This window comes from Pseudopipra pipra, chromosome 11 (assembly GCF_036250125.1).
Source record: "Pseudopipra pipra isolate bDixPip1 chromosome 11, bDixPip1.hap1, whole genome shotgun sequence".
Classification (NCBI taxonomy): domain Eukaryota; kingdom Metazoa; phylum Chordata; class Aves; order Passeriformes; family Pipridae; genus Pseudopipra; species Pseudopipra pipra.
Window position 1 is genome coordinate 15,967,544 of NC_087559.1, and position 12,009 is coordinate 15,979,552.

Sequence of the window (12,009 nt, forward strand, 5' to 3'; positions counted from 1 at the left end):
TAAATGTCTGGAAGCTGCAGCTAGAAAAAGAAATGTTTTCAGTTCCCTGACTTACAGAGCACACAGCCCAAACGCTCTGTCCAGTGCCTCTGGCCCCAGGTCAGTGCTCTTCTGCTCTGAGCTGCATCGAAGGCAAGAGTTCAGGAAAGCAAATAGACAGAAAGGACAAGGACCAAAGCAGATTCGTTGTTCTCCCCCTTGCACTCAGGGATCACAGCCACCAAGCACTGTGACTGTGACCTATTTACTTGTGGCCTGGGGATGGTTTTTAAGCTTTCACAGCACCTGCTGAGCATTAAATGTCCCACACACACCTGACCTGGTCGCTTACACCAGTTAAAGATTTACCTAATGCTATTTACACACGAAACTTGTGTTTCAGACATGAATCCGGACACATAACTTGCAGGGCTTATGCCTCGTGGTACTCCATGTTCCATGCTTTAAAATAGATCATTCCCCCAAAATACCTCTTCGAGGGTTTCATCTCCTCATGACTCCTATAAGCCCTTCTGAAACCTGTGTCAGACAAGTCACCGCCTCCTGCTCTGTGCTATTCACAAGCCTTCAGATTTCCCACAAGCAGGCAGTGCTCCTTGGAGGCGAGTAGCAGATTTATGTTAGATCCTACATATTTATAGATGTTTAAAGACAGTGTTAAGCAAATCAGTTTCATCCCACTCCGATGTGTTTTCTGCACCCCGTGTAAAATCAGCTCAAGGTAACTGAAGTGCAGCCAATAAACAAGTGCTGAGGAGCACACGAGTACAATCTGTTAGAAGGCCAAGTAAGGAAACAAGAACTTCACAAGGCTGACCTGTTTCTGAAACATCCTGTGGACTCTCATGTTATTCAGAGGAAGCAAAGCCAGCTCTTTGTAAAATTTCAACTTGCTGGGGTCGTGTAAACCTTTACAAAACCATCCAGGAGGAGCAGCAGCACCTGCAAGGTTTGCTTCACATGGTACCAAGCAGCTCCTTATGCTCAAAGAAAGCAATAAATTACCCCAATTCACAGGTCCTGTCCTCGGCTCCTGTATTTTAATTAGCTTCAGCACCCTGTGAAACAAAACCAGTTACCTCACAAGAAGGCTTTGATAAATAGGTCTCCTGCATTTGAGGGAACAGAATACAACCCAGTCAAGATCTTTAACATGAAGCCTCTGCAAGTGGTGTTTATGTGGTTTGCATTTATCTTTTATGTAAGTAATGGAGCAGGCTAGATAGCTTTCCACACAGTTTTGTAAGATGTGACATTTTCTCATGGTAAGCAGCAGTATTTATCATATTAATACCAAAGCCATCAGTAACAGTTTAAGTATCTTTTTTAATTTTCTTACAACCACTTAAAACTGTCATATAACACAAACTTTTGTACACTATTTACAGACAAAACAAGCAAAATATCCATCCAAAATAGTTTTTAAAAAAATCCTCTGATTAAATTGTTACACCTGCTCAAACAATGGTGGGACTTAATAGGCATATTTTCTTGTGCATGTTTCTCTTCCATGTAGTATTTCAGTCTCACTGCATATATATATATTTTTCTTAAAGTTAAAGAAAGATAAAACAACAAGCAGAAGGGACACAACACAATATGCATTTAAATCTTTGTTTAAGAACAAGCAGCTAATTAAAAAAGGCAAAATACAGGAAAAGTGCATCAGTTCCAATGAGTTAGTATAAGAAAGAGGCCCACAGGTGGGGAGCTGGTACCCTTTAGGGCAGAGTCTCCTAAAAGACCTCTGATTGTCTATAAGGATTATTTAAAATTCCTTTTAAACAGAAATAATAATTAAAAAAAAAATGAAAGAGGAGAGGAGAAACATGACACCTCCAGATTATTTTTTTTGCCATGAGGTTTCTTGGAAACTGGTGCTTAACAACCTTCAGAGTGGGCGAGGACTCCTCCGTGCCCGGAGCTCACCGTTCATTGCCGAGCTGTGCCTGGGCCAGGCCTCTTCCTCTCGGACTGTGCAAGGCCAGAGGGCTCCCACAGACACCGTGTTTGTGCTCAGTCAGTCAGACCTACTGCCTCTGAATTTGGTCAGTGCAACACCTGCTTGCTTCCATGGCTTAAAGCTGAGCCAAACACTGCTGGCTTTGCACCCAAGAGAGTAAAACTTTGTCTTCTCATCAAAAGTCCATTTACGCGTCTGGTGCATTTCAGAACAACAGATGCCACTTGAGGAAGCGACCGTGGAGACCAAGTGTCATCAATCTTAATTCATTTTTGTTGTGTTTCCTACAGATTATTATTAATTTTTTTAGAAAAACACGTAACAATAAAAGAGGCTTGTTGTCTCTGGCGTTCCCAAGTCCCATTCTAATCTCTCACCCAAAAGGCTGCCTTTGAAAACAAGGCTACACACATGTTGGGGAAGGGAGGCAGCACTCTGAAATAAGGGTTCAGCACACAATCCCTTTAAAGAGGAGCCTTCATCATACACCTGAAGTCTCCTGACCGAGCCTATGTCTTTGTGCTTAGTTACTTTTAGGTAATTTGAGCTCACAGTAGGCAGTAACCAGTCTGCCACTATGGGACAGGACTAGTTAAGGAGTAGCTTTGTACAGGATCATCGTATTTTTGGCTTTCTGGTAAGGCTACTTCATCTAGTAACAACAGATTTGGTCCAAAGGTATCCAGTCTCCAGTTTGAGCTTGATAGTTTCGAAGCCTATTCCGTTACATTCAAAAATCTCACGAGCCACTTGGCTTTTTGCAAACCATGTACCGAGTCTTTGTACTTTACACAGAAGAATGGAGTGCTCAGTCCAATTGACTGTAAATATATTTACAATTCTGTGGACTTAGCAGCTAAATACTCCTTCCCTCCTTTAAAGCATCACTGGAATAAAGAATAAACACTAGCAAATCCTAAAGCAACAACAAAATACTGCTAAAAGTTGTAACAGAGAAAGTAATCTTAAAAACCACTCCCGAACTCTGTATGTACTGTTTCCATTAATCCCAGGAGAGACTGCAAACACTCCTGGAGTACTGTACAACACAGAAATTAATCTGCCTTTTATTTCATTGCTCAAAGAGGAACTTTCAGAAATGTTTCGAGTTAGGAAAAAAGTAGTCTTCATTCACCAAGATCAGTGCTGTACCTCTGCTCTTCTGGAAGGACTGCTTTCAGTTTAGGATGGACTGCAAGCTGTTCATGCTTTGGGGGATAATCCTACCACATGAACCTTCCATGACATTTCTGGAGGTTGAATACTTCTCCATTACAGAATCCTTGTGCTGGTGCAGAAAGCACACCACAGTAACCAAACAAAACCTTTCTGCCTAACAAGGCTAAGCTTAGCACAGCACAAGTGGCACCACCAGGTTTCTAAAGCTGTGGTGTGCAAACCCAAAAGTGCACAACACTATGAAAATATGACAGGCCAGAATACAAACCCTCAGTGGGTCAAGCCAAGGGTAAACTCCCTTTACCAGCCCCAGAAACAGCACACAAGGCCCAGTGGGGAGTTCATTTTCTTGTGCTGAAGATAATGGCAAGACACCACTGCCTTTCTCCCGGACTCCAGCGTTGTCGTACGTATGGTGAACGATGTGGTAGAGGATGGCACAAATTCCTGAAACCCAAATTACTGCAATCCCAGCAATTCCTGCTGGTGAAACATTGCTGGCACCCAAAGCCAAGATTCAGCCACCAGCTAAGCAAAATCCAGTTTTGAAGAAACAGAGCGACTAAAGCCCCACATGAGCTGATTTCAAGTCATGTTGGAATAAGTTGAACAAATAAGTGCCACGCATAGAGAAAGAGGAACTTGAAACAGAGTCAAGTAGAAACACCATCCATCAAGATAAAGCCCCAATTATCCCTTTTAAATCCAGCAATAAAACAGAGTGCATTTTTTTCCCCAGGAAACAGAGTGTACAGTACCCGTGTGCAGCATAAAAACATTTCACAAATAATGAAAACATCCCTTTTGAAAATCTCAACAAAAATAGATCCCATTGGGACCAGACTGTCAGTGCCTCCCAAAACAAGGCAGAAAAATCCAGCCTATAAAACATGCCAAAGGTGACCAGTAAGTATCTCACTAACATCTGAAACTGCTGACTGCTTTATTTACTGAGAAAAAGAAGTATGACATTTGTATTTAAAACCCTAGGCACCATCTTAACAGGTCCACTAAATTACACTTTAAGCTCTATTCTCTCCTGACAGCTACTTAAAAAGATATGTATCTGTCCATGGGGAAAGGTGGAAGCAACATCTCTTGGCTATGCAGGAAGCATCAGGGCAAGAGAGCTCTGGAAATCATATTGCAGTGATCCAAAAGCATCACCTTCCAGCCCAGAAGTTCTCTGCTGGTCAAATTTCTCAAGACAAGATGCTGACAGCAAAGCAGCAGTGTTTCTTTTAAAATTTTTTCAGGTCTAATGGCTTATCACTGAGCTTGTCCTAAGGGAATGGAGTACAGGCAGATGAACTAAGCACAATATGAAGAGCCAAAACATCCATTTACTGGCCACATATCTGGTGTGAGGAGGAAGAAGGAACACTTTGATTTCAATTTAATTACGTTTTCAGACTCTGCTTACAGCATGGGAGAAAAATTGTCCAAGCTACACACTGCCCTCCCTCCCACAGGAATATTCAGCTAATAAACTGTCTGGCATTTACGTTTCAATTCTGGAACAGGAAAAAAAAATCTGATTATTTATTCCTGTAAATAGTTCTGCCTTGACTAGGCAGTTATTCTAAGGGGCAAAGGAAGTAAAGTCCAGTCACTGAGCTTTGCTTAGTCCAAACAGTTTTCCCTGGAGGCAGCTCCCCCTCAACACCAATGTGGCAGGTACAGACACAGGTTGTGCAAACTCAGCTCTCAGCTTACAGACACCTCCTTCCTGAATCCTACAGCTCACAGCACAGGAACGGCCGATCCCACTGGGCCTACGGGACACCCTGATCCCTCTGTCCGACCAGAGTGACCCGTGCTCATCACAAGCCAGTAGATGTGTCCTAAACCAATTCCTGCAGTGAGAACCTTCCTAACTCACACACCTTTGTATGCCAGGGGCTTCCTGCACAGCTGGATTTGAACAGGAGATAAAGGGCCATGGCTGCACACATCCAGCTCCTGCCTGTGCCCCTCCAAGTGCTGTGAGGAAGGCAGTGACCGAATGCAAGCCAGCTGAAACTTAACGCTCATATGGTGCAGATCTCGAGCCTGACACAAGTTTCCCCACACCTTTAATGGAAAGTAATGTAAGCCCTGTTAAAGTGTAAAGCACAGGTCTGCAGCAAGTGGCTGATTGGGTTTTATTACCCTGGAAAATTAAAATCAGCAGTTCATCCTACGGTGAGCCTACTGATAGACCCAAGATGTTCCTCTGGTCCTTTTCCTTTTTTCTAATAAAAGCAGACAAGTCCCTTCCCAACCCACCAAATTTTCACCAAGTCTGATCCTGAGCATCTGTAGATAGTTAAAAATACAAAGTCAAGCTCACAAGAGTTTCCAGTATGCAAACACTGGCAGAGCTTTCTCGCAGTCCTCTATTGATCGCAGTTTCCTTAGTGTATTCTCTAAAAAGATGTTCAGATAGCAAAGCAAAAGTCTGCTGACAGGCTCTATGTACACGGCCCAATTGTTTGCTAGAAGAAAAAGGAAATAACTTCACACAATTAAAAAAAAATATAAAATAATCTGACAACCAAAATATAGAAAATGCAGAGGCACTTCCTCTTTCCTTCCTTATTTCCTACAGCCCGTCTGTAAGAGAAGTGCAAAAATAATTACGTTTTCTGACATCTGAAGAAAAAGGAAACACCCAGGTTACGCCTACACAGGTTTCACTAAAGCTTTGGAACAGAAGCTCTGTATGCTGACATTGGTTTGTACTCTGGACATGCCCATAGAAGCCAGACTGCTGTGCAGCTACAGAAGATTTGTCCAGAAAGAATAGTTCCCTCCCTTTTTAATTCATCACTTCTACTGTTCAGGCTACAGAGGTAGTAAAAACAAAACTGAAACCCAACAACAAGGAAACCAAAAAAATCCAAAATAAACAAAAGAACTTCAAAAGGAACCACACTCTTGCTATACTGTACATTCAGAACCCTGTGGCCACGTTGTTGTCCTAACAATGAACAAATTCATTAAAAACTCAACATTAACACACGAATGTGCAAAGAGCACATTCCAAAGTCAGTGCTGTGGTAAAGCAAGTGTTCGTCCACAGGGAGGGAAGGGGATTCTGTGAGACATCAGGGACAGAGAAAGGTTATTTCTGGCAGCCTACATGCTAACGTAAACAGGATCCGATTCGCCTTTTAAAGTTCCGTGCCAACAGAACTATTGAAATGTCATTTCCCATGAGAGGAGACTTTTCTGTAATCATTAAAAAATACATTAGAAAAAGGGAACCATAGAGCAAGAGACTATTGTGTTCCCGAGCTGGCAGCTGGTAGAGTAGCCCCTGTGTTTGCATTGGCATTTTGCTCCAGATGTTGTCTTCCTTTTGTCAAAACAGAAAAATCGAGGCTGACACACACTTTTAGGTCACCAGGGCCTCAGTTTAACTTCATTTGGCTTCACTTGCTAGAGAGGAAGGAGCATGTTTTTGTAGTTGTGCTTCAAAGGTCCACTTCAACTTGGCTGCTCCTCAGTTAGCAAACTGCTGGTAGAAGGCAAGTTTGACCCTCTCAATGTGATGGCAGAGTTTAATAGCTGGTCCAAGCTTCAAGTCCATACACTCTTGAACAGTGGGCAGGGTCAGCAGCAGCAGGGCCTGGCCATCGATTTCCTGTCAGGAAACAAAATTCCATAGTGACTTTGTATTTTTATTCTCCTTGCTCCTTCAGCTTTGATTTGCTGTAATTTCAGATTCATGACCATTTGTGAATTAGATGTTTCTTTCATGCTACTCCAAGCAGCTTAAAAATCTCTCTCACAACAAATTAACTCCTTTCTTAAAACGTCAGCTCAAATTCACTGGCTGAGGGACAGAGTCTCATGAGGTGCTATTGCAAAAAAATCAACCTAACAAAAGAAACCAAGGAAATTTCATGCAGAAAGTCATTTTACCCAACCACTGCATCTTTCTATAAAAACAGAGGTTCTACAAGGTCAAGTAAATCCATCACTACAAACCGTAGTCATCACTAGTTCTAGTACTACAGTTCTGATAGACAATGCTTCTTATGGCAAATTTTAAGCAAGATGCAAAAAAAATGTTAACTTGACTCTGTTTTGTACTCTGGTTGTCATACTAACACAAAAACATTCACTCCTGCAATACAACACTGTGATACCTGCAGTTACTCTGTAAAATAGAAAATACTTATCACATGGAAAAGGCAAAACTTTATCTCCTAGAAAACAGGCTCCTGCCTTCATGGTGCTTGGCTGTAGGCATTCTTTGTAGTTTTGGGATTCGGACACCCCACAGATCAAAATGCCCTTCACTGAATGCTGAGAAACCTGAGAAACTCTGGTCATTCCCTCAGCTCTCCTCTCCCAAACTGCTGTGGGTTGCACAAGTGTTTGTTTCCTCAGAACCCTACTGAAAAATTCAATCTAGTATTCTTCTCATGATTCCCTAGAGGATAAGAAGCAAAGTGACAGATTCTACATTTTAACAGACAGAAAATGATACCTGGTCAAGGAAAATTCTCGCCAGTGGAGCACAGTCAGTGGATTTGAGGAATCGTACCACATCAGCCACGGTCCACTCCAGAGGGTTACTGTCCAGCTGCAGCTTTTCAGCAACTTCCATCTTTATGTCCTAGACAAGCCACCCAGCGCAAAAAGAATTCCCAGAATATTACATATGCCATGGACCAACGCTCCCATCTACTCAAACATTCAGCTGCCAACTAAAGGTCTAATAAGAGCTCAAACTGCAGAGGTTTCTTGGCCAGCAGAGATGTGCAGAACAACCTTCTGCTCAGGGTAGAAGGCAGTGTTACAGTCTGTCAGTGTTACAGACAGACAGCAAGGATCTAAACCCGGGATTTGGTCCACACCACGTCACTGCTCTGGTTGAACCAAGAGGAGTGCTAACAGCTGGAAAATGGGAAAGCTCACCATTCTGTCTACATCTTTCTGCTAGTTCCTTATTACAGTTCTGTCCTGTAATAAAAATAATGATTTTTAATTACTCTGTAGTTTCACAATGCCCTTTATGGGTAACAGTGTTTTATGAGAACACATGTACAGTGGTTAACACTCCCAAGGTATTTGTGCTTGCCCAGCACTGAGCAAGCAGAAGCAGAATTCTAAATTCCTGGTTACCTTTGGCGAAGGAGGTTTATTTTCATCATCAGAAAAGGAAAAGGTCCTGAGCTTCCTCTTCCGCTTGTCTCGGTCCTGAGCCAGGGAATGAGACAGTTCACTCTGTGTGGGAGATGACGACAGCGATTTCTTCTCTGATACCTCTGATTCTTCAAGCAGTTCATCTTGGTGCTCTGAGGTACTGTCCTCAGTCAGAGATTCCTCATCCACCTCATCCTGGTCATCCTCCTCTTCTGCCCCACTGCCCTGAAAGGTTCGGAAAAAAGAAAAAAAAGGCAATGAAATGAAAAACAACGGGAAGTTTAGGATGAAAGCTGCAATTGCCACCCGCTGTCAGGTGTAACCCGAAGTCACAAGGAACTAACGTTTGCTGTTTCAAGGGAAGCTGGTCAGAGATCACAGCCCGTGCCCATGAATGCTGGTGGCAGTGTCCTACCTGGGGAGATCCAGCTGGGGTGTTATCCACGGACGTAGAAGAACGTTTTTTCTTATGAACAAAAAAATGTTTTCGCCTCTTCCGTCTTTTATTTGGTTTCTTCATGGCTACTTCCAGGTTACTGTGGCCGCCCGGGGGCCGACCTATCCGCTTGTTTTTCCGCTTCCCATAATAGTGTGCTGCCAGGACAGAAGAGAGGAGCACCGTGTTGAAACGCACCTTCAATGTCACTAGTTGTGTTTGTCCATCACCAGGACTGGAAAAATCAGTAAAAGGACATTTCCCAACAGGAAACCCAATTCTGGCAAACTTCAAAATCAGTGTGTCTATATTTTCCTCTTTAATTTGGTCTAAGGAACAAGAGTTACTCATCAGTTTTGTTTGCCCTGTAAAAATTTACTTCCTCCATCTCTGAGAAGCCCCAAATGATCTGATTTTATACAAAAATCATCAGTCCAAGATTTGGTCCAATTTAACTGCGCTTTTTATAATGTTTTGTAGTTTTTAAATATGGCCTCAATGCACTGTTTGTTCTCACAGCGCCAAATGGTTAAAGTCAGTTTACAAAAGCCCTAAAAACTAAGAAAAGGGCTTGAAGGTGTATTTTGTTGCACAACAAATTGGTAAAAGCAATTATAATGCCACTTAAATTACAGTGTTAGTCAGTTCTTGCCCCAGAAGTTGTCTTAAGAAGGTAAAGCTTTAAGCACAGAACAAGAAGTTAAGCCATGGTTCTACTACTTAATGTAGAATCAATTTTTTCTCCCCTACACATTGGCATGTGGATATTTTGTAGGTTTGTGCATGTAGAGCTTGAGCTGTTCCTTATGTAGGCAAAGCAATGTATTTTGGATTCCTTCTGGAGCCAAAACCAAAAAAAATTAAAATGTAACACTCCAAGCTCCACCTCGTTATGAGATTAGTGACCTACTCACTGTATTTAGTCTTTGTCAGGACAGAGCAGTTCTCAGAACATTTATCCAGCACCATTTGAGGGCCAAAGAGGTTTGGACAACATTCCAGCTTGATGCATGTTTTCCTACAGAAATCTGCCACCCGATCTGCCGTCCTCACAACTTCCACAGTCGCACGGTAGCTCTTGCCTTTGTATCTAGCATTGGAAATATGGTCATAGTTCAGGAATCTTCCAACTACCAGCAGTAAAAAAGTACTTTATTGCTTTGAGATCAAACAGAGAAATCTGAGCAATGATGAACTCTATGGACTGCCAAGTCCAGGAAATAGGTTCTCCCATCTCTTATGACAGATCCCCAAATAAAGAAAAGCCACCAGCAGAGGTGGCTGCAGCACCAAACACAGCAACACTGCCCTGTCAGTGATTACAAAATACCATCTGAGAGGACTGTTCCAGAGTTCAGATGTTTTGTTTTCTTTGCTCACAGATGGTTTGCTCTCTTTGCTTTTACGGGACTGCAGAAATTCCCACTGTGACACGGACAGCTGGTCACACAAAACAACACCAAGAGCACCCCCTGAGCTAATCATGGTAACAGCAGACAGCTTTTGGTGAGCCCTCTATGCACAGCCTATGGCAAGCAGATGGATTACTGCCACATTTCCAATCAACTTTTATCTAACTGCTGAACAGTTCGCCAGGACAGTCACTTGCCATGGCTCGACATATTGCTCCTGTTTGATTTAAATTAAGAAAAGATGTCTTTTTGTTCACCAGCCTTGCCATTACCCTGACAGAGCCACTCCGTGCAGTATCTGCCAGAGCTGTTGATCATTTCTGCTTTGTTCTCCCAGCACAACTACAGCACATGCTGATATCTATTAGGAGTGTTTCAGGCCTCCAAGTATCTCGCTAATGCCTTGAAAAAAAGAGCAATATTATCATAGTCCAGAGATCCCTGGTGTCATTACTGTGGCAGGAGAAAGCACACAGCAACTTCGATGAAACTAAACAAATATTTTTTCCTTTATTCTTCAGCTACATCTTCTATTTACACTAATCTTTCATATCACCCTCCTATTGCCCAAATCCAGAGCAATCCTTCAATACACGGAAAGGTGTCTCTTTATACACAAATCGGATCCACCAAAAGATTTACTGACATTGAAAATTATGTAGGAAAGTGTGCTATGGCACTTTGGGAAAATCTAATCTCCAGTATGCAAACACAGTGACCTAATTACAAAACCATCCCTAGACTGTAAAGGAGTATCTGGACTTATCAAATATATGCAAATATGTTCAATGCTTTCTTTCCTTGCCGCAAAATAGTCTTGCAAAGAGGCTTCAACCCAAAAAGCTCAGCAGGAAAACTAGAGAGTGCTTTAGGGTAGACTGCTGTAGAAAAACGTTCATGCCAGGCTATTTCAAAGCACTGTTGTCACTTAATTTCTGAAGAATCTTCTTCCACTGAAAAATCTGAGTGGAAATGCCATGGGAGCCTGAGAAGCCTCCCAGGCAGTATGTGCTTCTGCTTTAAAACACTGACAATTGTCTTCAGGTGAATTAAATAATCTTAAACCTCACCTGCAGGCCTGTCAACATACATACACTGTTGTACCAGTACCAGACCAGTCTCACTTGACCACTGGCTGCTGGCATGCCAGTAGCAGGGTATGCCTGGCATATTATGGAGCATTAAAATGGGATGCACTTCACCGAGCGCTCATCAAGAAATCTATAAAGAATTCAACATTTAATGGCTGTTGGCATCTTGATATGCTCTAAGCAACTTTTCCTTCTCTGAAATGTATGAAGTTAAAGCACACACTGCAGAGAAATCCTACTGGGATCAACTAAATGGGGAACAGGACAAGAATTTACTTTGCTTTTAGGGTCTCTCCATGTCCATGCCAGGCAGCCTCTTCGTCCAGCTGCAGCTCTCGCAGGACACGGCTGGGTTTGTAGGCGGCATTGATCAACAGAGTGAGAACCTGCAGCGTGGGAGGGAAGAGCAGAAAGTATCTGTAAGTTATTTGTACAATTAATCTGTTTTAAAGTGCCAGGGTAGAATAGGAAATTACCCCTATTCATCCAAATTATCCAGCATCAAAGCACTCATTCACAGCAGGATTACAGATACCTCCTGATACTGCCAAAATGAACACTGAGAGCAGTCGACACTTCAGGCCTTGCCAACCTTCAGAATTTGTCTGCAGAGTCATGAGTGTATCTGGCAATTTCCAAGTCATTGCCCTTGAATTACACAGCACTAAATTAACGCCTGGGGCTGAATAACTACAAAACTTGCATAACCTTGGCTAAATCTAAGTGATTATCTTAGAGATTGTATGTCATGTGAAGATGTGCCAAAAAATGCTGCAGGATTTTGTTGCC

At 42.5% G+C, this 12,009-nt stretch overlaps 1 protein-coding gene across 4 annotated transcripts in view; it reads right to left on the bottom strand.

Moving 5' to 3' along the window:
* Nucleotides 1-1,306: 1,306 nt before the first annotated feature.
* Nucleotides 1,307-12,009, bottom strand: part of SFMBT1 (Scm like with four mbt domains 1) — a 153,109-nt gene continuing 142,406 nt past the window's right edge. For all 4 annotated transcript variants that reach the window (XM_064667839.1, XM_064667840.1, XM_064667842.1 and 1 more), the window contains 6 exons: nucleotides 11,497-11,606; nucleotides 9,632-9,807; nucleotides 8,697-8,875; nucleotides 8,261-8,506; nucleotides 7,623-7,751; nucleotides 1,307-6,770 (listed from right to left, as the gene is read on the bottom strand). In XM_064667839.1, the coding sequence (XP_064523909.1) occupies nucleotides 6,630-6,770; nucleotides 7,623-7,751; nucleotides 8,261-8,506; nucleotides 8,697-8,875; nucleotides 9,632-9,807; nucleotides 11,497-11,606 (981 nt within the window). In that variant the 3' untranslated portion in view covers nucleotides 1,307-6,629. The remainder of the gene's footprint in view (nucleotides 6,771-7,622; nucleotides 7,752-8,260; nucleotides 8,507-8,696; nucleotides 8,876-9,631; nucleotides 9,808-11,496; nucleotides 11,607-12,009) is intronic.